The 27,460-nt window shown below is 42.9% G+C and overlaps 2 protein-coding genes across 4 annotated transcripts; both read right to left on the reverse strand.

The window, feature by feature from the left end:
* Positions 1-1,281: 1,281 nt before the first annotated feature.
* On the reverse strand, positions 1,282-13,222 carry gsg1 (germ cell associated 1). Of its 2 annotated transcripts, none has more exons than XM_023957978.2 (6): positions 13,090-13,222; positions 7,191-7,493; positions 4,517-4,564; positions 4,271-4,435; positions 4,080-4,191; positions 1,282-2,395 (listed from the first exon to the last, which is right to left on the reverse strand). In XM_023957978.2, the coding sequence occupies exons 2-6, from the start codon at positions 7,486-7,488 to the stop codon at positions 1,963-1,965; spliced, it is 1,056 nt and encodes a 351-aa protein (XP_023813746.2). In that variant the 5' UTR covers positions 7,489-7,493; positions 13,090-13,222; the 3' UTR covers positions 1,282-1,962. The 2 variants fall into 2 exon arrangements, with proteins under 2 accessions (XP_023813746.2, XP_023813747.1); XM_023957979.2 differs by lacking the exon at positions 13,090-13,222 and adding an exon at positions 7,698-7,831.
* Positions 12,925-27,460, reverse strand: tcf20 (transcription factor 20). 2 transcript variants are annotated; one of them, XM_011478523.4, is made up of 6 exons: positions 27,007-27,460; positions 17,645-25,595; positions 17,422-17,515; positions 17,265-17,314; positions 17,063-17,157; positions 12,925-14,216 (listed from the first exon to the last, which is right to left on the reverse strand). In XM_011478523.4, exons 2-5 carry the CDS (start codon positions 24,632-24,634, stop codon positions 17,104-17,106), a joined length of 7,188 nt encoding a protein of 2,395 aa, XP_011476825.1. In that variant the 5' UTR covers positions 24,635-25,595; positions 27,007-27,460; the 3' UTR covers positions 12,925-14,216; positions 17,063-17,103. The 2 variants fall into 2 exon arrangements, with proteins under 2 accessions (XP_011476825.1, XP_011476824.1); XM_011478522.4 differs by having other exon boundaries at positions 17,251-17,314.

A 27,460-nucleotide genomic window follows, 5' to 3' on the forward strand; every position in this document is an offset into this window, starting at 1 on the left:
AATTAACAATTCTGGGTCTTAACTTAAAGTGTATAAGCTGTTGATTTGAAATTCCACTTAGGTATTTCATTGTCGTCTCTCCTCCAGGTGGTAAACACCAGCAAATATTCCTGTGGACCGGACATCAATTTAGAATAAAGTGCCGGTACAAGTCTACTGGAGGGGTGAGAGTTTAACCCTTGTGCTATCTTAGATGACCCCACCCTTACATTGACGTGTTCTCCATACCATGACAAAGGTGGATAAAGGTGGAAAGATTTCATGTAATCCATGGACACCAGTGAAGATCACAAATCATTGAAGAAAAAAGGTTCAGAGCACTGTCTAGTGCAGTGTTTTTCAACCAGTGTGCCGCGGCACACTAGTGTGCCGTGGGAGATGGTCAAGTGTGCCGTGGAAAATTGCCCTCATTAACTGATCTAAAAACATTAACCATCTCCAGGAAATCAGCTCTTTGTTCATCCAAACAGGTCCTGATAAAACACTGAGTAGTTAGGAATATGAAAGATCATAAAATACTTATTTCTTTGTGTTTAACTGATTCTATTAAAGACATTTTGATAAGAATGACGGCACCGCGATTTACCTGCAGCTATAACTGTTTTCTGAAAAGTCCCGCAGCTTTTACTGTCTCCACGACTCCACCAATCATTCTTGAAGGCTTAATCACATGTCATCAGTCTGACCAATCAGAAGTGTTTAAAGTCTAAACTTCCTTGTTCCAATTTAGCTCATAACTCACTCATTTCCAACAAAAACACCAGCTAAAGCTCGTCTTTAGCGGTGTAGCTTTCCACAGAATCCGGTATCAGACCGTGGAACAAGTGAACAAAACCATGAAACTCAGAGACGCAAGTGTTTCTGCCGTTTTCTCGCCGTATTCACACTACATCTCCCATGATGCATTGGCTTAAAGGGACAGCGCCTTAGCGTACAATGAGTCGTCCTTGTTACACGGATTGAAACCACAACGAACGAACAGTTTGTATGTAACTTAACTTTTATTACATCTTTTAGAAAAAACATCTGCAACTTCCTGCTTTTTATGCCACAATTATCACAAAAATGCACGTCAGATTGCCGGGGGGGGGGGGGGGGGGGGGCTGTAGATCAAAACAGACTATGAGTTTCTGCTTCTTTTTTTGGGGGGGGGGGGGTGCTGGTGTGCCGCGGGATTTTTGTCAAGGTTAAAGTGTGCCGTGGCTCAAAAAAGGTTGAAAAACACTGGTCTACTGGGTCCAGATGACCCAACTCCCAACGGTAAAGTGCCTAGGATAGCACAAGGGTTATTTAGTCTATGCATGGGTGAAGAGGAGGTTTAGACCTTAGTGATAGCTAACTGTATATGACATAAGCAAATCAATCTGAGCAAAGCAAAGAGCCGGCTTAAGTGTTGAAAACTAAGCATTCCTACATTATTACACAACTGAAACAGGTTGTGTATGTTCTGCAGAAGTGTATTTAGAATTAGTCTTATGGCTCATTTCTGTAACATGCGTAGTGGCTGTAGGGTGGTTTGTAGGTGTCTCCCCCACAGGTGAGGTAGGGCCGTGCTACCACACAATATAATATATTTGTAAAGATGCAAAAAAAAAGAGAATTAAAAACAACACAAGAAAATCTCTGAGTAAAGCACACACAAACGTGACACAGTCCAGGCTCTGAGGCCAGAATGGCTCCTCATTGTGACAAACTGATGAGGCGTTTGAAGCGTAACAGCCCTTCAATCACTCACATCGTTTGACTGCAGAGTGTGACAGAAAGGCAACTGGCAGGAATCTTCAAGCATGACTGTACTGTGTAAATATGAATTATGTTTCCCATGATGCTGTTTCCTTTTTGCCAATAATAACATTTGCATCCAGTTATTTCTGAGCAGCTCTACGATATAAGAATGAACACGGATCTTAAAGGAGCCTTTGAAAGTTTGGATCAGAGAGGTTTTCGGACCGAATCCGGAGATCAGAGTGGGCTGTATTCCTCGCCCTGATTGGGGTGGTTCTGTCCGGGCAGAGTCAGGTGCATAGAACGGGGGGGTGCGTGCAGAAGAGACGGGGAGTGCAGGGACATGCGGTGGAATGGAGATGGGGGTGCTTGGTGGGTTGGAGGAGGAGGGAAGGACTTGGAGTGCATTAGCCTTCGAGGGGAGGGCGGGGACCCCTCCGATGGTGGCTCATAATAAGGAGACAGGTGGGAGATCAGAGGGGCAGACAGGGTTGGGGCGAGGGCTGGGTTTGGAGGGGTGTAGTAGGGGGGCAGGATTCCCACAAAGTTGAAGCTGCAGGGGTTGAGGCTGGAGCTCCGCCTGGGACCCACCATCAGGACCTTCTTAGTGTAGTTGTTGAGGGTGGAGACTCCGGCCGACATGCAGACAGTGAAGGCAACCCAGGCCACACTGAGGAAGAGGAGCAAGTGATGAAGACAGGTGGGGTGCATAAATGATAAAATTAGTTCGTTAAGCAAGATGGAGGCTTTTTTCTTCTCAAGCTGCCAATAAAGTTTTAATAAAAGTCAAACAATCCTTCCAAAAGGATCTTTAAGGAATTCATAAAGACTAATCCCTGACACTAATGTGTGTTCTTCAGATATTTTGAGCTTTTTCTTTTATAATTCACAAAAAATAGCAATGTTGAGGTTAAAATGAGGCCAAACTCTTAAAAATTTAAAATAAAATATACAGCAAACCTGTGTTCTCATTTAATCTTTCTGTTGCTTAAAGAAGTTTTCAATCACTTATTACAATCTTTAAATTATTGATTAATAAGTGTTTTTTATCCTCATTTTAGTTGCTGAAGTGTCAGTTCTTAGTGATTTCAGTGAAATGAAAACACAGAAATAAGACACAGCGAGCCCTCTAAACTGATAAGTTCAGCACCAAGATTGAAAACAATTTTTTCAAAAACTTTGTGCTCTTTAGCAGAGTGGCTCCAAAAGGTTTTTATGTGATTTTATATATCATTTTTTTATTTTAATATAAGGGAAAATTGGTGTTTAATATTTAAATGGATTGTTTTTCAGTTTGTTTCTTCAGCAAAGTTAAAAAATATTTCAACCTTCAACATCCGGTCGGAGGATTTTCCCTCACCTGTGTATGTGTGGGTCTTTTGCAGCAGATTAAAGCTTTGCACTCTCTGACACACCAGCCAGACTATAATGAATAATAATGTTTCCCCCAACAGATTTAAGCCCCTCATCTGTCTAACCTCATTTTAAAGAAGACAGAGTCATTGGAATTTTGGCTTTAACCTTCAGAATGAGGGCAAAAGGAAAATAGTTAAACCCATAAAGATATTTTTTTTCTTATTTCTGAAGCTTTATAGTCAGTAACGTCATTCAAAAGCATGGTAAGAGTACATTAACATGCATTATGTAAAATTTTTAGTAAACAATTTAGAAGCTACAAATGTTCTCGTTTGTCACATATAATGTGATATTATAATAACCACAAACTTTAGCTTTGATAAAGTAAGACCTTCAGTTATTCTGAATACAAAAGTAGTAAAGCTTAATAGATCAAAAAAGTATCATTAGTTTGTTATTTCTATAAAACAAAGTGTCTTTTTTATGTAAAAAATATAGCAATGTGGCAATTGTAAACATGAGTTGCTAAGGAAAGAGCATAGCAAAAAAACTGTACATCCATCAGAAATCAATAAAAAACTTCAAAAAATAAAAATAAAAATTCATGAAAAAAAAAATTCAAAACCACCTTTTCGAGTCAAAATCTGACTGACCTTTTAATAAAGTGCGCTGTCAATCAAAGAAACACAATTGGATTTCTAATAAAACCACATTAGCTGATTTAACACACGTACTATATTTGAGTATAATTGTGAGTTTTTTAACATGAGAGTCAATAAGAAATTGCTCCTTTTTGATACCAGCCCCCAGTGGTCATTTGAGGAACTGCAACATTTTTAATGTGAGGGTTTAGCTCCACATAAAGTTGTTGTAAACCTAACTGAGAGACCCAAATGACTGTGATGAATATGAACTGAGACACACTCTTTTTATAAATCTCAGAAAACCAAATGACTTGACATGAATACGAGTGAAATATTAAATTCTAAAATACTCACTAGAAAGCCCAGGAATAGCCATAGCTATGAGGTTTGAAGTTTTCCGGCCCCATTGTGACGGTGGTCTGAAACACCTGCATGTACATCATGTGACCCACCATTCCAAGCAAACCTATAAAAGAAACATAAAAAAAATATGTGTTATTCAGAAAAAGCTGCTCAAATCTTTCTGAAGAAAAGAAACGGAGTACCTCCCAGGACTGTGAAGATGGCGGCAAACGCGTTGAGCAGCTGGCCCCAGCGCAGCGTGGACGGGAACCAGGCCTTGATGCACAGCTGCACAGACAGCAGCATGCAGCTGATGACCAGCAGGCCGATGTACATAAGCTCCAGCGACAGCGACAGCCACATGATTGCTGTGGAGGAAAGGCAATGCTGAATGTCATGACTCCATGAAAGAATAGACTTCAAATGCGCAAACACTAAAAAATACCAACCTTTTTCTGATCCTGGAGGCAACGTATAAAACTCCCGACACTTCTCCTCTGAAAAAAACAAAAATCATTTTTAATATTGTCAATATGTAGTAAAAATGGGGTAATGTGTCCATATATTAGTACAGTGAAGTTCCTGGATATTTTTCTCCTTCCACAGCATAATCAGACTTTAAAAACTATCCAGCAGCTCGTGTATTTGTGTTTTTAATCAAATTTGATGCTACGACCTAATTATCCAGCAATAAGACTGAAGGGAGTTGGCACAAAGACCTGCCAACTGCCTGGAGTAACCTCACAGGAGATTATAGGATTTGTTTGGCACAGATCTGGAAGGACGGAGGTTTAAAGCAATATATTAGCTGGAGTATTTAGCATTTATTTTTTATCTATTTCATTGGTATTTGACAAACAAATCTGTGTGTGCGGCAAACACACATTAGAAATGCTACAAAGATAAATAAAAGTTGGGAAAAATGAAAGCAGTTTTGAGTCAGTTAAGCTTCTTTGTGGCCTGATTACCAAACTGTTTACATGATAGCTCCAATAATCTCTTATGGCCATGGTTTAACCAACATCTGAGCTTTAAGATAACAGCTGCTTATGGTGAGAGCACAAGCAGATGGGAAAAAAAGTGACTGGCCTGCATTTTACAGAAACAAACTTTGTGCTATTATGGTGTTTTTTTTTGCTAAGGTGATGTTATTTAATTTAGGTAATTTCAAAGTCAATTTGTCTTTCATAAATAGAAATTTAATCTAAATGTGATGTGTGGAAAAGCGTCTTTACTCCTAAGAATTTACAAGTGACACTACTAGAATTTAAAATTTGATCAAATAGTGATCTATAAGCATTTTTTTCTGTGATCCAGGTGTGAAACCACCTTCAGTTTTGTATGACGTTTTCCATTTTTCACACATCCACAAAGGAATTTTGGCCAGCTCCTCTGTACGCTGTTCCTACTTGTTTCGCCATTCCTGTACCAGAGATTTAGCTGATCAAGCTCTCTTTAAAGCTGCAGGACCTTTGAGAATTTGCTTTGGTTATTGCAATATTTTACAGTTAATTTCCCAACACCCTTTTTCAAACGCCTGGGAACAGCATCTTCTTGTGAGACCAAATTTCAGAAAATCCCACCACTCACATGATTGACGCTAATATGCCCTTTGATGTTTCAACCAAATGACGTCAACCTATTTCTTTTATAACAAATTATATAATCAATTTAAGTCGTTATTTTGGCTCTAAGGATGCACCTTGGGGCTTGTAGAGCAGGGTTCACCAACCTTTTTGAGACCGAGGGCTATTTCATGGGCACCAAGTGGTATGAAGGGCGCCACTAAAAACCTCCTACCCCCCCCCAAAAAAAAACCAACACAATTTGAGGACTTCCTTTTGTGCCCTATTTTTATTTGCTCATTTTACACACAAAAACATGCATGAATTTTCTAGACTCGTATTACAGGGGGGGGTCAAACTCAGTTGCAGAGGGAGCCTAATTTCAAAACAGACTTTAGGTTGCAGCCGAACAAGATAAATATTTATTGAACACACTAAAGCTAAACTTTTAAACCTTTAGAACTTTAACTTAATTTTAACTTTTTAAACATAAATGTAAATAAAAACAGACAGGAATATTAATCCTCACATTAATGGATTACTCAACCACCTCAACCTATTCTCAAAATCTTTACATTACATGAATCATAAGAATGTCCAGAAATTGTGTAATTTATTTGATCTATTTAAACTTTTGTAATAGACCCTTACTTTTAGTGATTATTTTTTAAGTTATATTTGTTTACATATTTGGGTTTTCTTTGTCTACCTTTATCTCAGAATTGATATTGTTGTCATTGACAGACATGCCGTGGTTGTTTGTTGAATATTTGCTTTAATAAAAAAATGGGTGCATTCCCTGTGGGCGCCACAAGGGGTGCTCGCGGGCGCACTGCCGCCCGCGAGCACAGGGTTGGTGACCCCTGTTGTAGAGTATGACCTTATTTTTTAGCTAAATAATTTTGCTTTATTTCCCTTATAAGCAAGTTTGCTTTATAGTTGCGAAGATTTTAGATTTCTAGAACTTTATCATGTTTGTGCGCCTTGTACTACAAATAAATCTAAAGGAGAAAGATGTTCCAATTTTCACAACAGATAAATATAGATAAAAACATCCTGCAAACTGTAGTTCAACCTTATTTTTAGCCCTTAAAGTTGCAGAATGATACAAAACACTAAATCCTGTTAACGTTTTTCTCTTCGGGCTTTAATCCATTATTGAGTCCTGCTGCTTGAAATCTGTGCAGCCGAACACACTGATGATAATCCTCTTAGGGCCAAACACATACAGACGCTCACAATCAGACATGTACAGCTACAAGCAAAAACACAGGAGTCTGCATCATCCTTCCTGTCCTCCATCTCATTGCTTTGGCTCTGTTCAGCCCTCGTAGTGATGAGCATGAAGATGAGCTCCCTAATAGAGATGCTTCATTCATCATGGAGGCACTGCAGTATTTACATTTGACCACCTGCTGTGCTTAGTTTGCTTTGAACCAGAGCTCTTCCGTTCATTTTTAAGCATAAAGCCTTTCAGGGGAACGCTTCTGTGCTTTTGTCAGAAAAGGACTCCCTTTGCTTGAACTTCAATCGTGACTGTTCTCCTTCTCTGCCTCACCTCCTCCGTCTGCATAGATGTTCTCCTCACAGATGAAAAACAGCCCCGTGTGGAAGGTGGGGAAGACGAAGCGGTCGTCCCCGGTCTCCCAGAAGAACTGGACGTTGGAGTAGTTGTTCAGGCCGGGGACGGGGATGCAGTTGGTGTGCTTGGTGGCCGAGCAGAGCGGCTTTGGCACCTTCTGTTTACCCGAGCACCAGAAGGAGGACACAAGAGCCAAGGTGCTCAGGAGGAGAGACAAAACCGTCTGGAAGAAGGAAAGGGAAGGAGAACGCATCTTCTGCAGGAAAGTCATCATGGAGGCTGGTAGGAGAGGGAAAAAAGACATGTTTCTTTCATTTTGACAGAAACAGGCTTGTAGCTTAGGTTGCTGGTTTTAGTTTCCAAGGAGAATCTGACAAACTGAAGCAGAGCCAGATGACATGTTGAAGGAAAATAAATAAATAAAAAACAGAAAAAGGCACAGTTGGTGGGTAGACAGAATAAAAGAAAAAGGCTAAAACTTACAAGATTGTCTTTTTTTGTAACAGTCTTCACACTCCTCTTCAAGTCAAGAGTAGAAGGCAAACAAATAAATCTGCTGTCCGCGCCCGCTTTCCCTCCACATCGGACAGCGAGAGTGACGGCGAGTCACACTGACCTCTGCGAGCCGTGACCATCACTCTTTATGAGCCAATCTCCCAGATAGAAACAAGTGTGAGGATATCACACACCAACACACACACACACAACCTCCTATTTAATCCAGCCTTACAAATCCAAAACAGACGGTTCTGTTTTCATTTTGATTCCTAGACTCAATCTGGTCCCTTTCATTCACAGCCTCCTCCCAATCCGCATAAAAACACGGTGATACTTCATATCCTGCAAAAGTGTGTGGCATAGTTTCAATGCGACCTTGACACAGTAAACAAAAGCAGTCCGCAGAAAAACAAGTCCAACTGCTGATGTGTGAGACTGGACAATGTGAGGTCTGGGTTTTGGAGAAGACCACCATTTATGGCTGTTATTTCCACCACACAACTTACAGCTTTGCCAAGGCCTCACTTTTCTTTCTGCAAACATTCAGTATAGACCAAAAGTTTGGACACACCTTCTCATTCAAATGAATGGGGACGGTGTGTCCTAAATTTTTGGTCTGTACTGTACTTCCTGTTTGCTGAACCGCAAAAGAATTTGACAAGTTTTAAAACAACAACAGCGCTGGTTTTCAGGCACTTGGACTGTTAAAAGTCAAGCAAGCCTACAGGAAGTGGAATTATGTGTTAATTCACCAGCAGTAAAGTGAGATTCCAAATCGTCTTTAATGTGTGTGAGGAACCCTAAAGACCCACTCTGATGAACAGCAGTAATGTTAGGTTGGGGGAGTCGAGGGCTGCAAGCTAGCGGGAAGTGTAAACAAAGGGATGATGGGAAGTGGGGGCAGGCTTACTCCATGCCAACAGTCCAAAGCTAGGCTATTAGGATAATTTAACAGTTTGTTTTTATAAAACTCTTTAGATTTTGATATTTTGAAGGATATCAATACCACAACTCAGAGGTGAATTTCTAATGAACTATTGCCACTCTGCAGAAACGACACAGGTTTTTTATTTTGACTAAAAGTTGCAAAATCATAATTAGAGACCACTGGGAACACTTTGAAAATAGATGAAATGATAATCGGAGTGGACTTCAGTTTGACTCTGCAGGTCAAAATTGATTTTTATACCAGAATAAGTGGAAGCAGTTTTTTTTTTGTTATCAACAGAAAGAAGGGGAAGTTTGTTTGTGCCTTTTCACAGAAGACAACTTTGTAAACTGGTATCCAGAATGTCACAAATGTTTTCTTATTAGGAAGATTTTAACTGACCAGGAGTCTGCTGGAAAAGATCTAGTCTGTGTTTTGCTGTTTGTAACAAATCAACGTAGTTGAACCCAGTGATTCATAAAAAATACGTTTTATGGTGATGGTTAGTCCGCTATATTTCCCTAAAGCCACATTTCATTAAAAAATTAATTAAATAAAACAAATTGTCTTTTGATAAGTGATCCTAACATAAAAACTCAGCAATCTAAGTCATGCTAACTGTGCCTCTAAACAATACCTGTTTACAAATGGTTCTTCTGATTTTCTGATGGAGTCTACAAATGAGCTGTGAGCTATTTCAAAAACAGACATTACCAACATAGGTTCAAACCCCGAAAAAAGCAATCAATCAGGATAGACCTGAATCAGTGTGGGCAGGGACAAGGGGCAGAAACCAGAGAAGCCAGCACCTTTTTGTTTAAATCAAAAATATTAGCTAATTATGTTTACAAAAAAGTGCTATTGTGAAAAGATTTTTTTAAGTAGAATGTTATGGTCTTTTTTTAGGGTTCCTTTTAAGTAAAGTATATACATTTTTGGGTGAATTCAGACTGGGAAAACTGTTTGTTCTGGACCCAGTCTGCTTAATTCGGTCCGGATGGAGCTCTGAACCTTGCATTTGGTCTGTATTGAGACTGCCAAGCGGCCTTTCCTGTTTCGAACCAAAGCTTATGAACAAAACCACGACAATCAAAATCTGTTCATTCATTGGTCAGGAATTATGATGGCGGGACAAAGCAGCTAGAGGCAGAAATTATGAAAGTCCTGCGCTTTGCAGTTCTTCTTGGTGTAGTTAATTTAAACTTTATATTTTGCTGATTGTTTTAAACGCCTGTATCAACGTCAGGCACAACATATTTTACTGCTGCTTTGGTCCGGTGGAGTCCTGCTGCAGCGCGGTTTCTGGCAAGGAGACCTCTAAGAAGGCCCGCTGATAAGTGTTGATGACGTATAGATTGTCAGGAAAACAGTTAAAAGCAATTCATACCGCGTTAACCCTTGTGCTATCCTATGGGGTCAAGATGAGCATTGACGTGTTCTCCCTACCATGACAAAGGTGGATAAAGATGGAAAGATTTCATGTAATCCATGGACACCAGTGAAGATCACAAATCATTGAAGAAAAAAGGTTCAGCACACTGTCTAGTGTGTCTAGATGACCGAACTCCCAATGTTAACGTGCCTAGGATAGCACAAGGTTTTAAAGATGTTTTGATGAGCCTGCATTCATCCAATCAAATTTCAATGACTTGCTGCACGGTGGCGCAGTGGTTAGCGCTCTTGCCTCACAGCAAGAAGGCCTCCGGTTCAAGTCCCGGCTGGGGGACCTGAAAAACTACATCCACGGGGGACCTTTCTGTGTGGAGTTTGCATGTTCTCCCCGTGCATGCGTGGGTTTTCTCCGGGGTCTCCGGCTTCCTCCCACCGTCCAAAAACATGCTTCATAGGTTGATTGGCAACTCTAAATTTTTCCTAGGTGTGAGTGTGAGAGTAAATGGGTGTGTGTTTGTGGACATTCTACCCTGCGACAGACTGGCGACCTGTCCAGGTTGTCCCCTGCCTTCGCCCACAAGTGGCCGGGATAGGCTCCGGCAGCTCTGTGACCCCGAAAGGGAAAAACGGTCAAAAAAATGAATGACTGAATGAATGCTGTGTCTGATCGTTGTGGTGTTATGGCATTGTTTTGAGAGAATTCTGTTTAGGAACTACAAGGTAGCTTTTAGGATGATGTCACAGCAGCATGTGCCGTGTAACGAGATACAGAAAAGCATGTAAGAAGCGTTTTCAGCGGTTTTAAAATAAACATAACAAGTAAGGAGTTGGACCCTTTTTCCTCTTTGAAAACACGACAATCGTTGCTTTACGTTTGTTTGAGGCTCATCTGTTGCTACATTCTGACTGTGTTTAGATCACGTAATCACTGGCTAAGTTGGCTGTTTTGATTCAGTTGTTTCGCTCAGAGGATGGATTGTATTGAAACTCAGGAATCTCAGAGCAAACCGATTGGGACCATCTCCAAAGATGGGTCAGTGAGTGGTTCCAGGTCCCGGACCAGGGTCTGCTTCGGTGTATTCAGACTCAAAATTTGTTCCAGATTATCGGGGGAAACGAGCTCTGGTTTGCTTTAAGCAAACCAAATGTGTCCAGTCTGGATACACCCATAAATTCAAAAAAAGCATCTTCACAGGTCTTCCAAGACCTCTGGATTTGCTGTTTTGGAGCAGCTGACTAACTGCAGGAAGGCTGTGGAAATTACAGAGAGAGGAGTGGCAGAAATCTTGAAATGCTGCCTGGATTGTAGTGTTGTAACTGTATCTTGGCAACAAAAATTGCATGCATCGTTGACGATAGCTGAGGATGGAATGTGTACTATTTACAAAATAAATAACAGATCCTAACTGAAAGATAACTTTACGTGTTTGGTATATCTGCTTATAGGTGAGTCACCTAGATGAGGCCATCTGTTGATAACAGGCACAGATACTCCCTTTTTTTTTTAATCACCGACTCACCTTGCTGCTTTCATGTCTTATCTTTGTATTGGATTCTTCTATCGTAATTGCGTTTTTGCCGGACCTCTTCTACATAGTTGTAGTTTTCAGGCCTTTTCAACATTCATATCCACTTATAAAACAGCCTTTCATGCAACCTTGTGTGCATCAGATGTTTGTTGTTATGGCAATGCATAAAAAAAAAAAAAAAAAAAATAGGGGAAACTCCAGAAAAATATCCCCATGACTGTAACCCAAAGAAGTACAAAATACACTATAAATGTTTTTGGGTAAACACCTGAAATGTAGCTATTGAAATAAAAAGATCTCTTCAACTCTGAGCAGGTGAACGGCTGGTAAAGGGCTTTGGTGTTTTAAAGCCCTCAGTCCAAATTTGCATTATTCCACAATTGTACTGCAGCTTCCTGAAGATTTCAGGAGCTTATTGGTACATTGTAGAAATTCATGGAGCTTCGTGGAGCTTCAAGGAGCTTTATGGGGGTTTCCTGGGCTTTGTGGGGCTTCATGAAATGGGCCTTGACCAACATTGTTTTAGTGGATTGGGAATAATTTTTTTCCCAGCTGGACAGTGTTGTGCTCATATTAACATCTTGTGGAATGGAAGACCTTCACTGGTCAAAACAAACAAAGGTTCCTGTCAAACATTGATGCCTGATATCATTAAATCGCTGGAACACAAACACTTGTAAAAAGAGTAAAAGGTGTTCAATCTGTGACAACGGAAGAGCTCCTTAAAACTTCATGGATCTGTAACAGAATAATGTATCCATCCATCTATAATATTTAATCTTCAGAATCTTGTTGATGAAACTTAATTCATTTGTCATTCTATAAATGATGTCAGCATACAGATACAGTATCTAGGCCAAAATGTTTGGGAATTTAAATCAGAAAAAAATAATCATCAAATTGTTCACCATAGTAAATCAAATCTGAAAAACGTAAATTTTGAATTTGTATTAAATATTGAAGAAGTTGTCAGCAAACCCTACCTTTGTGTTAACCCCATCATGTTGTACATTGTTAATTTGCAACACACCCTCTAATCCAGGACTCCACTTAATTTAGCATCACCTTTAACAGAAAAAAAACCCCAAAACCAACAGTATATTTTTCATAAAACGGGCAAAAATCAAGCCGTGAAGGGGTTAACACTATGAACCTCCTGAAACAAAGTCCACAGGATCTGAGTGAAGAATGAGTTGACTCAGTCAAATGTGGGCGTGCTCATGAAGCTTTTTGTTTTTTTTCTCACTTATGACAGAAAAAAGTCAATATGGAGACTTATCGCATCTTATAATGTGCTGTTTTTCCCCCAAAAAGTTGGTTTAACATGAGAAATTCAAATGATCCAAAATAAATAAGAGGGTACTTGAAGCATTTTTAAGTGTATTCATAATTCATATACATATTGACAGGTTTGTTATACAGCATGTTTTTGATAATGTAACTGTTTCCTTTGACCTTTTTTTTTCTTTTATCTTTTGTACAAGAATAACAATAAAAAATGAGAAAGACGACACCATGTATGACTCACTTTGACATCAGATGGCAATGCTTGGTTTGAATGGATTCAGCGTCTGTGTGACCAAACGTCCAAACTGTTCAAAAGTCCTTGGTTTGGCTCAGTTCACTCTGGCCAGGAAGGCTGGCCCAGTCACAGGTGTGATGATGATGATGATGCATCCACGCCTCAGGTGTGTTAGTCAAAAGAAAGCCACATACAAAGTTTCACCTAGAACAACGTTTTTCAATGTCCTCCATCTTTTTTCTGTCCTCTTCATAAAGGTGGCAAACACTCGTCCACGGTTTTGCCTTTTCCTGCTGCCAAGTGTCTCTCCATCTCTTGTAACGTTTTGTTTTTGAAAAATAAGACTCTTCATCTAATTTTTCATGATTACTATCTGTACCGTAAAAACCCCCAGCGATGAAAAATAAGAACACTTTTCAAAAGGACCAAAACGGAATCAAAGACTCAGACATGTTTTTGTTTTTTTTCCTCACACGCTCCTTGTTCACTCATACAGGATTTTTTTTTTAAAGGCAACAGATGTCCGTTCTCCAAGGCAATAATGTCTTTGTGGTAAACTTGACCCTGACATTCCAGACATCATCACTTCTTCTTCTCTAGGAATGCAAAACAAAACCTTTGACTAAATACAATGCGAGATACATCCGTTTCCTTTGATATGAGTAAATACTAGCAAGGATACAAAATGATAATAAGGACTAAAGTAATAACTGGACACCCAACTTTCTCCCAGTTCACTTATTCAAAGCAAACAAAAAAAAGAGAAACGATATTGTAGATGATGTTAAACAAGAGGCAAAAACTCTAAAGGGCGTCTGAGAAATGAAAATAAGCCTAGAGAGAAGGTCTGTTTCTTTTGTTCTTGGTATAAAAGTTCCTTTAATTCCTTTGTTGGTCTTGATGTCTCATTTCATCCCACTTTGATCAAAGTCTCTTTCTTGTTCCTCTGTGTTTTTGTCCTTTTTTTTTAAAGATCAATGTAAAAAAAAAAGAAAAGAAATCTGTTCTCCATTGTCTTGAATGTAAATAATGCTGATTCCGGTAAAGAAATTGTACATTCCCTTTAGTTGATCTCCTGCAAAATGCCAGTCCAGCATCGTCCCGCCTTCCAGACTCTCATTGTCCAATGTAACCTAGAAGAGAAAAAAAGTTGGTTTCATTTCAAAAACCAAAGTCGGTTCATTGAGGATCTAGCTGTATTCCTACGTACACAAATGCAAAGAAACTTTTCTGCTGAACAATTTCTAGACAGAATAAAAGGAAATTCACAGATTTAAATGAGCACTGGGCCTGATTGAAACCGTTACCTGCAGCTTTTTGATAGCAAGCTTCAGGCGTTGATGCTGCAAAGCAAATACACACTCAAGCATAACAACAGTGTGAAGGCAAAGCAAACAACCAAACATCTCTCTGTGTTGATGAAGAGGAGGCTGGTTGTTCTTCTCAGTACTGAGCAGCAGATGGGTAACTCCAGGCAACATTTACCCAAGTACATTTTTGCTCTCAAAAGTATTTTAATAGTACCATCCTTAACACTTTATTTGAGTAAATTATTACTTAAAAAATAATACCTTTGCTCAGTAACAAGGGGCTACAGCGTTTCCTCGCTTATCGCGGAGGTTATGTTCCAAAAATATACTGCGATAGGTGAACTCTATGAAATCTATCTATATATATCTCACCCAAGCTCGGGTCCTCTACCAGAGGCCTGGGAGCTTGATGTAGATATATATATTTTTTCTCTTTTTTACAGAGGTAAGACAGAGGGAAAAAGTGTGGGGGGGGGAGGGGGGGGGGAATAGAAGAAAAAGAGAGAGGGGGATAAAGTAAGGGGATACGAGTGCCAGACTGCTAATTTGAGTGGGTTATGGTTTTAAGTTTCACAACATTTAAGATAGATCAGCTAGAAAGAAAAATATTACATCCAAGAAAGAAATTCTGACACTAAGAGAAGTTGGTGTAACTGACCATGTGGGGGTGTTTTCAGACACACAACCAACTTCCTGTTTGTTCATCAGCAGTGATGTAAGGCAGATAAACATCTAACCTTAAAAAACAAAATCAAAAACAGGAATTCAGGAAAAAAAAAGTAAAAAAAAAAGCCTTGATGCTATTTCTTAAGATCATTACATTTTTCATTTTACTATCTGGAAAATTTCGTTGTTGCTTATTTTGCTCCTCCTCAAGTGTTTTTTTAATATTATTTGATTTTTATTTCACTCCTAAATTCTAAGTTTGGATATTCTAGGGAGGCGTGTCTTCTGGCATATGACCAATCAGTTTTGGTGGAGGATCCACATCCCTGCTTTTTTACCAGTAGGATCTTCCTGTCAGCCTTTCCAGTGTTAGGGGCCTTATATGAGCCGTGTTTCTACGGTAACACTATCTTTATGAGGAAGAACTGTTTCCACTTCAAACCTTAGACTCACGGATCAAAGGCAGGAGGAGCCAAGCATTTCTGCTTCCTAAGAACACAACATGAATACGAGTCTATCAGGAAGCATTTTCAGAAAAATCTAAGACATGTTTTTGTAAATGAAGCACAAAAGTATCTGACAAATCAAACTTTATTACAATTAAAATTCCCCCAAAGCTCCCTGCTTCATAGATGCTGAAACGCCTTTCATAAGGATTGTAAAAATCCTGCAATGATAAACTAAAAGAAGATGGGATGGAGCGCGTTTCTATGGTGACAGGCTGGTTTGAATGTGATGGAACAACAGATGTGAGGACATCGGGGTCACATCAATGAGTGCTGCATAAACAGAATCCTGAACACCAGCCAGGATTTATAAAGGAGGACAGTTGTGAAACTTTACACATCAAAACCCAACAAAAAAAACCCAAACATGTAGTTTTACATGTTAAAATGTTGCTTCTGTTACTGAGAAAACTGAAGTGAATGGCTGTTCAACATGACTGGCTGACTGTCTTCTCCAGAAAAGAAGGGTTTCATAAACAGAAAAAGAAGAAAATGACTATTAACTAACAGATACTTCAAATCTAAGTCTACTATTTAGACTTTTAGAGTCGCTATGATGGTGTGACTGTGACTGTTAAGTGCTTTGAGTCTTTCTGAATACTTTCTGTATGCTTTATTTACTATTATGCGTCGGCTGTAACTTGAACCTGTCAGAAATGATTTTAAATCTTCCAAATATCCTTTTTTTTTCTTTTTAAATTAAAATACAGGAAGTAACCCAGCTAAGTGTTTTTGTTCTGTCTTTTAGCTAAATTTGGATGACAGTAACTCATGAAATTATCATTTATTTTGAACAGCTTCAAAATAATGAAACCGAAAGAAAAAGTAATGCTTTCAAATGTCTTTAAGTCAAAATAGTCAACTAACCGGTTTGCTTTTCAGACAAGAGCTGAGTGACTTCAAATAGAACCCAACGGGTTATTCAGCTTTAAAAGGCTTTTCTGAATTTAGTCACATTTCTTTACGTTATGCTGTATTCGTTAATTGCCACGCTGAGATGAAAGCCTGTCAGAAGATCTGGCAGCCTGTCCATTGTCTCATCTGTCTCTGAGATGTCCCCTAAAGTCTGAGGCTGTGGTGGGTCAGAAGAGGATGCTGCTGAAACTGGAATCCATCATGGACACTCATCTTCATCATCATCCTCTGCATCATGGCTGCACTGAGGAGCTCCCTGCAGGAAGGAGCGCTTTCACAGATCTTTCTTCCTGTCAGCTAGACTCTAGACAATAAATATTGGTTGTATTCATTTTTTTAAATGTACATTTGTTATTTATTCTTGATCTGCTGTTTTTGTAATAGAGCTATAACAAGATAATTTCCCTTTGAGGGACTAATAAAGTTTTATAAAATATATATATATTTTTTTCTTTGTCGATATTTTATCTTTTGTGCTTTTATTTTGTCTGTTCCAAAGTGCTTTATAAATAAAGATGAATTTGGTTTGGAGATAGCTGAGCACACGACGACACAAAAGCATCAAGAAGAGCTTGAACTCACAGATCCCAGGTTCAAGTGTGTCTTCTTTCTCTCCGGTTTCCTCAGCCTCTCTCTGACTGCTCCACAGCCTTGGCTGGCCGGAGGCTTTGGATAAACTGATTTAAGACAAATAGCATTAATGGGATGGCGTGAAACTTCATACAAAGAAAAATGAGGATCATCAAAGAACTACATAAATGAAAACCAACCTCTCCTTTTTTACCTTGTGCTTCGGACACCTCAAAGAGAAGTTATCCTCATTCAGAGCACAATCTGGAGAAAAGAAAGCATGTAAACTTGTTAGAGAATATTTGAAATAATTTAAATCAGTTTGATCTTACGTCTGGGTCGGAGCCACTGCATTCTTCACATCTACCCACCTGCTTCAATGGCACAAAGGTAGTGATAGCGTAGTGTGCAGCCTTTGCTGTAGCAGCCCAAAGTCGAGCCGAGCATCTCACAGTATGAGCAGCTCTGAGTGCAAGGGGCACATGAAAAAATGTTTCAAGGTTGGGACAGAAAAAAACTCAAGAGCTCAACCAGAAGCTCACAAACTTCACAAGACACACAAATGGCTCAAAGGCTGCAAAAGGCCACACTTACCGTCTCTCTGGCGCCATCTAGTGCCTCCTGGAGGCCGTACAGTCGGCCATTGACGAGGTACACTCCACTGGTCCACACTATACACCCTTCGTGTACCCATAGTTCCTCTGGATCCAGGGGCATCTGGGGCAGCTGTGCAAGTTGTGCCAAAGGTCCCAGGGAGTCCAAGGCGGGTGGAGGGGGCTGAAAGGGTAGGGATGCCTTGCTGTTGGAGGGCACCATCCTGGGGGAATCTTCCCGGGACTTGTGTCTTCTTTTGAAGCGGGGATGGGAAGTCAGCTTTCTGTGTTGAGCGCGCTGCTGAGCTTCATCTGTGGGCTGTTTCTGTGACTGCTGCGGCTCAATTTCAATATCTGGCTCTCTTTTGAGCTCAGGGATAGGTCGGCTATCCACATTCGCATCCCAGGTCACAGATGTTTTTACGGTGGAAGAGGAGGAGGACGAGGAGGAAGATGAAGTGGCGTTAAAAAGCTTGCTGGCCATGAACATCAACTCCTCTGTTCCAGCCGGGGAGGCCGTACTTACTGCAGGAGTCAGGTTTAAATCTAGGCTGTTGGCGTCAACACTGTGGGGTTTTGTGTCTTGGTTTGTGCTGGAAGCATTGGAGCTCGTGTCTGAATTTGGTCCAGTTCTGCCTGTGCTGGCCTGACCCTGTCTGATCTGGGGCTGGTTCTTAGGCAGCTTTGCAGCATATTCAGCTGGATAGTACGGCCCATAGAGATCTCCCAGGTGTTTATAATTTGCCCATTTTTGACACAGGCAGCAGAGCAGGCGGCCTGAGTGGTTACTCTCTGTTATCACCGGGCCTGAAATGACATAACCAGAGGAGGGAAGGGCTTTGCCTGTTTGAAGCGTGGTTTCTACTTCGTCTGTGTCTCTTTTCTCCGTTTCTCTGTCTCGCCTGGATACCTGAGAGGAAAGCGCTGAGGTCAGGAGGGAATCTATTCCACTCCCGCTGGCTTTCCCTCCGACTGCACTGCGCTCCCCTTTCATTTTGTCCTCCTCTGCATTAACAATGGTACACACTGCCCCGATCTCTGGCACTTTTTTCTCCACGTGTATGTGTGGGATAAACGGGCCTCTTCTGTTAGGATCCAGGAAAACTTGGATTCCTCCACCCCCCACAGCTTCATCAGGGTCCTCTTTGGCCACCGATGGTGTCGGAGGGACAGCCACTCTTCTTCTCCTCCTCTGTCGGCCTCTCGCTTCCGAGGGCTCGTCTTTCACTCCTCTGCGTCTGCGGCGTGCAGCTTTCGCCTCGGCTTCTGGCTGCGTGTCCTCGCTCTCCACATCTGCTTTCACCACCTGGGTTAGAACGGGTGGGTCTGGCGGTGGAGTGCTTTCGCTCTCTGGCAGAGTGGGTGCTGTGGGGGTGGCGCTGCTGCTGGCAGGCTGTGCTGCTGCTGGGAGTGTGGGAGCAGCTGGAGTGGACACGGGTGGAGCTTGAGGAGCACTCGGAGTGGTGTTCTGCATCTGGACTGGAGCCTGGGCCTGTGTTTGAACTTGGTTCTGAGCCCGTTTTTGTTTATTCACGCTCCCCACGGGCCGGCCCTTTTTCTTTCCAGAAGGGAAATAGCCTTTAGGCACAAGATTCTCCAGAGGCTTGGAGTCTTGCGGCGACAGACTGGATCTTTGAGACATCTGATGTTGTCTGTTCAGCATGTGTCCTTGGTGGGGAGGGGTGGTCCCGTAGTAGTCACTGCCAGGGTAATCGTCAAATCCCATGCCAGTTTCTTGAAGTTTCTGCCGAAGAAGGTTAGCAGCAGACTGCTCCCCTCTTCGTGTCTCCAGCTGCTGATAAGTGTTGGTGAAATGCTGAATATCGGACAGGGCGGATGAAGACGGAGGGGGAGAGCCCTGGACCGGGCGAGGAAGCGGGGGAGGAGGGGGTAAAGGTCCGAGCAGAGCAAAGTCTTCCTTGTCACCAGACGCTGAAGCGACAGCGGCTCCCAATCCAAAATCAAAATCTTGTTTGATGACTTGAGGTGTCTGATGGGGTTCACAGGTGTAGGCAGGTGGAGCTAAAGTGTCATCAACACCTCGAAAAGGAATCATTTCGTTTAGCGAGTGACTTTCCTCCATGTAACTATCATCCCCTCCGGCAGCCCTGGAGAAATGTCCCAAGTCTGGCTCCTGTGGGTCACTGAATGCTGCCATTTCTGATTGAAAGCCCGGGTAATGGTTGGACTCATCATCTGTATGCCCTACTGGCTTTTTAATATTTGGGGTGATCTTCTGCACTATTGCCTCCAGCTTCAACCCTCTTCCTTTTCTGGAAGGGATAGCCTTGGTGTGACCACTTGATGGAGACAGAGGTTGTGAAAAAGTGGTCTCTCCTGCCAGAGGGGAAGAGAGCCTGGGACATGGCATATCTGAGCTGGATGGGTCATCTTCTTGGTGATGGCTGGGTTCTGGTTTAACAGCAGGAGAGTGGTTTAAGTTTGTATTTACTCTCTGCTGAGAAGAATCCTGGAGTTGTCTTTTGGCAGGAATTGGAGAGATAAAAGAGCGAACCCTCCTCCTTAGCATTAGTGGGTTTGTGTCTCCTGAAACGCCAGCTTTAGTGTGACGCTGTAGCTGTGGGTGAGTGGAGTTTGTATCGGCTCGAAGCTTAGTGGAGCTTGGAGGAGGAGGCTGGCAGGGATGTTTGGCCTCCTCTGGGCCGCTCTTGGAGACCTCAGGTTCAGCAGCGTTTTGGCTATGAGGAATTTTTGGAGGGACGGGGCCGTGTGAACTTCTGGGAGCAGAGGATGGAGGTGGAAGTGAAGGGGAGGGTTGCATTCTGTAGTAAGAGTCCCCTTCCATCATTCGGACGCCGTCTCCTCCGCTGTGAGCTGAATCCCACATTTTCATATCATAGTAGCCGCTTTGATGATGGAGCGACGCGTTGCCGGCAAGTTGCTCACTGGGCATGTCGGTTCCTTGCTGTCTTTGCTCTGACTGGGAGGCTTTGTGTCTTCCAGGAGAAGAGCCAGGCTGCATGATCATCATCTCCTTAAAAGGTCTGTTCATGGCTTTGACCCAGTCACTCATTTCATGCGGGTGATGAGGAAGGCCACGGGGGTGTGGATACATGTGAAGCTTGTTTGTGGCTTGAGACTGAGGGGGTAAATGCTGGTATGGATGGTGAGAGGGAAAATGCGGATTGTTACGTGACCTCATACTGCCTTCTCTTGTATCTCCATATCGGAATCCAGGAAAAGTCCTGCTGCTAGTTGACAGATCAACACCGTGAAGATATGACTGATGTCTTGATGGTGAAGACAAAGGATTGGTGCTTACAGAGTGAGAGGCCATTGGATTCATATCCACGCTGCTTCGCCCGAAGGGGTCAGCAGCCATCTCAGCCGATGAATGGGCGGATTTGGACGGATACTCCACGTCATTTTCACTAACTTCACTGCTAGAATGATGCTTAGCTTGTACGTTTACAGCCTCCATTCCAGCCTCTTTTGACGCCGCTTCTATTTTCCCAACTTGCCTCTCTTTAGGATCCTTTTTACTCAGATCATTGGCTGCTGCTGGAGAGGAAAATTGCTGTTGAATCACAGAGGCTCCGCTCTGACTTTTTTCCCTTCCACCCTCCCTGTCCCTCTCCGGTGTGCTGCGTCTCTTTGGCGACACATCACATATGACAGAGCGCCTCTCTGATGGGGCTAATGTGGAGCCTGATGATTTCTGAGCCTCACTTTGACCAATGGAGCCAGTTATCGGCTCTGGCTCTTGCAAAAGGAGCTCCTGCACAGCAGAAGAGGTAGTGGGAAAATTAGATAATACTTTTTTATGAGGCAGAGAATAGTCGGCTAAGTTTATATGTTTGGGAGGAGTGTGCTGGGACTCTTGTAATAAATGACTGTGGGAGACACCTGCCTCTGTTTTTTCTATATTTTGAGGAACCTTAGCATTAGACACTTCTGTTTTGACCGAAGATTGTAGATCTATTGCCTCATTTCCATGCCTCTGGTTTGGGGGCTTTCCTGAGCTGTCCATGTGGGCAGAATAAGCCGAACCCTCAGATAATCCACTTTGCATTCTTGTGCCCTCAGTCATGCCAAACTGGTGCCTGCTCGAAAACTGCTGCTGCATTTGATGATGGGCAGGAAAGGCCTGCTCTGGTCTACCGTAGCGTCTATCTAAATTGTAACCCTGAAGAACTTCTTGCAAAAGACTTTGGAATGGCTGCATCTGGGAATTTTCTTCCTGACCTTTAGGTCCGGCACCTTGGCCCCTCTTCACCAAAGCCTCGGCTACAGACCCGGATTCTTTCGGATGCATGGGACCATAAGCAATCTGCGACTGTTGGTACCCCAAGTATCTGGGGTTTGGTTCCATTCCACCCGCAGGTCCAGGCCTCACTCTGCTCTTCATGGACAAATCTGAGCCATATGTGGACTCTGGATATGAATATTTATGTGGGGCAGACTGGGGAGGGTTTTGAGATCTTCCAGAGTTTGATTTTGGGTGGTGGGAGGAATAAAGACTCAGGTCTACACCTTCCTCCCCGTTATGACTGCTTGACTCCCTTGAGTGTGGCTGTTTCTCCTCCACACAGTTGTCTTGGTGATGCTTCCTCTTTTCAGCATGACTTCCTTCAGAACGAGCCGAGACGATCACACCGACGCCGCTTGTGTTTTGTTGCTCCTCTGATGTGCATTTGTCCTTCTTCTTATTACTATGTGAATTGGATGCGAAGTGCAATCTATTTTCTTTGTCCTGGTCACTTTGAATATTGACTTCTGCATCTTGCTGCATTTGGCTGCTGACCTTCTGGGTTTTCTCAACAGCAGTTTCATTTTCAGTTTTTATCTCCCCACCACTGTTGTCATTATATGTCAAACCGCTTTGTGAGACGCAGTTGGACTGAGAAGGAGGAATACTGGAGACAGTAAAGGCTGGAGAAGAGGAGCCTGCTGATGATAATTGCTGAGTTGGAGCATTTTCTGACGTCTGACACCTAAAAGATGGAGATGATGGTGATGGGGATGGAACGTTAGCTTCATTTAATTCTGTTTCTGTCGCAGATGTTTCTCTTGGTGGTATATCAGAGGATTTAATATTTAATGGCTCCCCAGTCTGTGTTTGAATATAGCAATTAGTCTCTGAACCACTGCTCGCACCACTCATCTGCCTCACTCTCTGATGTTCTCCTTCAGAAAGCTGCTCTTCTCGCTCCATCTTGGTCCCTGAACAGGCTCCACCTGATGCTAAGGAAGAGTCTTCATCAACACCAACATCAAGGGTGGCGCCATCAGAGGTCCCGGCTACGCTTCCATCTTTGACTGTGCTAGCACTCGAGGCAATACTTTCATTTCGACTCCTTGGTAGAGACTGAGGAACAGTATGTGGGCCCGGCTGCATCTGTCCCATATCTTTCTTCTTTTGCGAGAGTACTGTGTTGGTGAGGAGCATGTGCTGAACAGTGTTTGGTATATTAGCTACTTGTGAGCTCAAGGCATTGAGACTATTCAGACCAGCATCTTGCATTTTATCAAGCGCAGAAGCCGAATACTCCTCACGGGATGCGATCCCCACACCTCGACTCATTTTGCTGCGACCAGTTGGAGGAAGACCGCTCCCTCCGACAGAAGTCACACTGAGAGCTTTATGGCTGCCACTACTACCAGAACTACTGATGCTGCTATTTGAGTTGGGTGTGGGGCTCAACTGAGGCATGGTCTGCAGTAATCTACCTTGACTATGGCTGCTACGGGGGTTTGACGAAGGAGGATGCGAAGAACCAAGACCTGGGGGGTTTGCGTGTGCATCTGGAATCCCCATCAATGGGGACGGAGAGGAGCTACAGCTTGGTGAATGCAATGCAGAGGCAGCTGGAGAGGGGTTGGAGATTGGGCTAAAGTTTTGGTTGATCTGGGTTTGCTGTGCGCTGGGATTCATTGGGGATTTTGCTATGTCTTGAGATGCTGGTTGAGTTATACTAGTGCTAGAGGCTTGATGATGCTTCACATAAGCAGAGCTTGGAGATGGACCCTGGTGCTGCATTTTGAGAGGGGTGTCATAAGCTGGACCTAAACTATGCTGCGAGTTGCGGTGCTGTAGCGTGGCTTGCTTGTGAAGTGACTGTGGGGAATATCCTGGATAGTTTGTAGCGTGGTAACTCTGTGGAACAGTCTCTGTTAGTCCCACATTGTTAGCAGCAACTGAACTTGACACAGAGTTTAAGCTTGAGTTGACACTGGGAGAACTGTTGACTTTGGGATCAAAGCCAGTGTTGGCAGCTCCATCCAGATATCGCTGAAGAGGAGGGCTATACATTCCTGATGACCCTGTGGAGGCTCCACCCTGTGGAGAGTACTGTGGGTACTGTGGGGTCATCCTGTGCCCGGAGTGTGGATAGCTTCGATGTTGCTGTCCATGGTGGACAGCAGGGAAATTCTGCCCGTGCTGGCGGTGTTGCATCTGAGCTCCTGGCACTGGCTGCATTGAAGGGCTCTGATTCATACTATACTGATGAGAAGGAGAGAAGGCTCCTGCACCTCCACCCGATCCAACACTTGAAGCATAGTCTACTGGATAAGGCGACATCAGGCCAGAAGACGGGGCAGAACTAGGTCCAGGGTGCCGGTACTGGTGGGATATATGTCCATCAATACCGGGATACCCAAAACCTCCGCCATAACTCATCCCTCCCCGTCTGTGTCTGTCCTTTCCACCCATTGAAAAATAATAATCCATAGCGTCCTTCCTGTAGGGGTTGTTGCTGCCGCCGCCGCTGTGAATGTTACCCTGTGTTGGAGTTGGCTCCAGAACTCCTCTGCTTCTGGCACTGTAGCTAAGCATGTGGCTGGCCTGACCTGGGTGGGGAAGGCCTCTGTGCATGCTTTGCTGTTGCATCCCCACATAATCATCTGTCATCCTTGGGGAGATCTGGGGCTCAGTCGGCTGAGGGGGATATGAAGGTCCACCCACACCTCTCCCACTAAACCCGGGGGGGAGGGTAGGAGGAGCCGGACTGTTCGAAAAATTCTGCATTATCTGTCCAAGGATTGGTTAAAAAAAACTGTCAGTGTCCGTTTGATGGTGGGAATGACTCAAATCAAAATCTGGAAAGTTTATGGCTGTCACGATTAAAAAAAAAAAAAAAAAGTTCACAGCCAGGCGGTAAAACAACCAAATCTTTTGAAATCCACTGAAGCAAAGACACATAAATGTTGTCTTTTTTGGAGCACAACGTGTAGAGGATGAGGTTGAACACTCATAAATTTTCTTCTTCTGCTTGCATTCAAACTTGATCTTCAAAAATGTTTTCAGAGACTTAACGCAGATTTCCAAAATGTGAATCCAAAGAAGTGAGAAGGCGTTATCATGATCCACATCACTAAACTTGAAATGTCTTTACATGGATCCACCGCACTGTGAAACCTCAACCCAAAGATGCTATTTTAGGATAAAACTGGGTTGAATTAATGTTTGATCATCTAAATCTTTAAAAAAGTACACTGCTTTGCTACGCTAACCAACCCTTCAGTTTGTCAACATTTGAAAGATTCCCTGGATTTGACTCACACCAGCGTGAGACAAAAGCTCCAGAAACAAAACTGAGTTTTGATTGCAGATCCTTTCTAAACACTCCAAGAGATAAAAACTCCATGGATGCCTTCGTCAGCTCTTGAAATGTTTCTCCAGATTCATGCAGGGTTGAGAAAAGTGTTTGGTCCGTACGTAGTTTGACTCCTTTTCCCCCTCTGACTTCAGAGTTTTCGTGGTGGTGGTATCTTCAGCATGCTTTCGCTTTTTTCTTCTTTTCCTTTTCCTTTATATCGTCATTTCAGCTTAAATAAATCCATGGAAAACCTGAGCAGAACAACTGTAATCCATTCAGTCCATCTCAGGTTCCATCAGCTCCCGTTTCTGTTCTCCGTCTTTCTTTTTCAGTCCATCCAAGCATGGAAGTTTTCTTTCCATGAGCAGCTGATCAGAGCTCTGCACAGTTCTGTAAAAACAAAAGACAAAACAACAAAAGGGTTAGAAAACAGAAAGCGCTTTTCAAATAAAGTTCACCGCAAAGAAAGCTCCGTTATATTTACATTTGGATAATCTTACTACAGAGTGAGTCAAACATTCCTTATTAGGGACATTCTTTAGCGATCAAATACAATATAATCACTTAAGTCCAAATGAAACGTAGATAGTTCTCCACAACAAGAGTAATGTAAACAATACTTCATGCAGTTCATTCAACCGGCTTAATTAAAAAGCCTTTCTAATGCTTCACTGTCTTTATGGTTCTGATTCTAATACGCTCTCTAAATGCAGCTTTTACGCAGACTGTGGCTGCAACATTACAAGCTTCAGCTGCTTCCTCCAGTTCATAAGAAGCCGCTTTGTTCAAGAGAAAAGTAGGAAACCGTTATGGCAACAAGGTGGATAAAAAAAATAAAGATTTCCTGGTAAACAAACAACCTGGTGGAGATACCATTCACCCCAAAGCTTAACCAAATGTCAACATGATAATAATTTGTTTTTAATAGAGCTTAAATGGATGCAAACAACCTTTATGGTATGTTTAACAGCCAGTAGAGATACAGCCTCCTTTGTCAGAAACAATTAGGTTATAAACTTACAAAGGCCACCTAATGACAAGTGATAACCTTTAGGGAAAACAAGCCAATAAAGAGAATAACAGCTGATCAAGAAATCCCACATGCAAGTCCAGTAAATCTTAGAGGGATGTGTGCAATGTAGATTAACATGCAGTCACTTATTAGCCCCTGTGTGGACGAATCTAATCACAACATCTCACTGGGGAAGGAACAGGCTCACGGAGAGTGCGGCGATCCCAAAAACGGGTCTGTCAGAACCCCAATAATCTCTGCTGGAGCCGTAATGAGTGTGAATGATGATCGGACGCTGGTTTAGTTTTATTTCTGTGTCACATCAACAAAGCTGTAGCCGTCGCTGCTACACATTAGCCGAAAACAGCGAGGTATACGCATTACAATTAGCCCTGGAAGGCTGCCTGTTCTCGGGCTAGCTTTAGCTCAAATACCTCAGACACTGCAAATTAAATATTCCAGCTAGCAACACAAGCTAGGCTAGAACCCCCTCGTTAGCATTTATTCCACCAGACTGGTCATATTTATTAACATTGTGAGCTGCTATAGTTCTAGCTGTAGAGGCAGCCGAGCAGCGTTTAGCTGCTAAAAGAGAGGTGATTAGGTGCAGATGTGACCCCTCCAGAAACCCACTCAGTGGGTTAGCTAGCCCAAATAACGTATTCTATCAAGCGAGTGGCGTTAAAAACTGCCGTCACGCAGACTGACATTATTTTCCTCGTATAAACATTTGCCAGGCAGAGGAAAGTCAGCAGGAGACAGGCTAGCTAACTCTCCCTGGATGCATACCTGAAAACGCAGCAATACGAGGCCCCACGAAGACTGAAAGGCTGTTCTGTGACAATCCCGCAGCTGTGGCAGGAAACCCCAGCCTCGAGTCGACCGCTCCGCCGCTCCCGCCTCAGCCTTCGGAGTCCAGACGACCCCGACCAGCGGCGGCGAGAATCCGGGGGGCCCCGTCACGACACCCACAATCCCGGGCCTTTCTTCCGATTTCCCCTCCTTTCTTCTTCTTGCTCCTTTCTTTTGTCCTCACCTCCAAAAATGATGGGAGCGGAGCACAATCGGGGCGCCTGTGGGTCCAAGCGAGGTCCACGCACCCCCGCCCCCTCCCCGCTCCTCTTGTTCCCTCTTTCACGCGCGCCGCTGAGGTGATTCCACCTTAACCACGCAAATCCCGCACATCTCTGGGCATGCAGCCTCCGTCCCCAGCCGCTAAAACAGCCATTCCATGCTTTGATCA

This window comes from Oryzias latipes, chromosome 8 (genome assembly GCF_053564925.1).
Source record: "Oryzias latipes strain Hd-rR chromosome 8, Olatipes_Hd-rR_3.1".
Taxonomy (NCBI): domain Eukaryota; kingdom Metazoa; phylum Chordata; class Actinopteri; order Beloniformes; family Adrianichthyidae; genus Oryzias; species Oryzias latipes.

Coding starts and splice junctions, on each gene's coding strand:
- gsg1 (XM_023957978.2), bottom strand. CDS start 7,488: ATGATGACTTTCCTGCAGAAGATGCGTTCTCCTTCCCTTTCCTTCTTC. Junction 4,436..4,516: donor GCCTCCAGGATCAGAAAAAG/GTTGGTATTTTT, acceptor TTTCCTCCACAG/CAATCATGTGGCTGTCGCTG. Junction 2,396..4,079: donor GGCTATTCCTGGGCTTTCTA/GTGAGTATTTTA, acceptor CCTCTTCCTCAG/TGTGGCCTGGGTTGCCTTCA.
- tcf20 (XM_011478522.4), bottom strand. CDS start 24,634: ATGCAGAATTTTTCGAACAGTCCGGCTCCTCCTACCCTCCCCCCCGGG. Junction 17,516..17,644: donor TAGATGGCGCCAGAGAGACG/GTAAGTGTGGCC, acceptor CCTTGCACTCAG/AGCTGCTCATACTGTGAGAT. Junction 17,315..17,421: donor CCTTTGTGCCATTGAAGCAG/GTGGGTAGATGT, acceptor TCTTTTCTCCAG/ATTGTGCTCTGAATGAGGAT.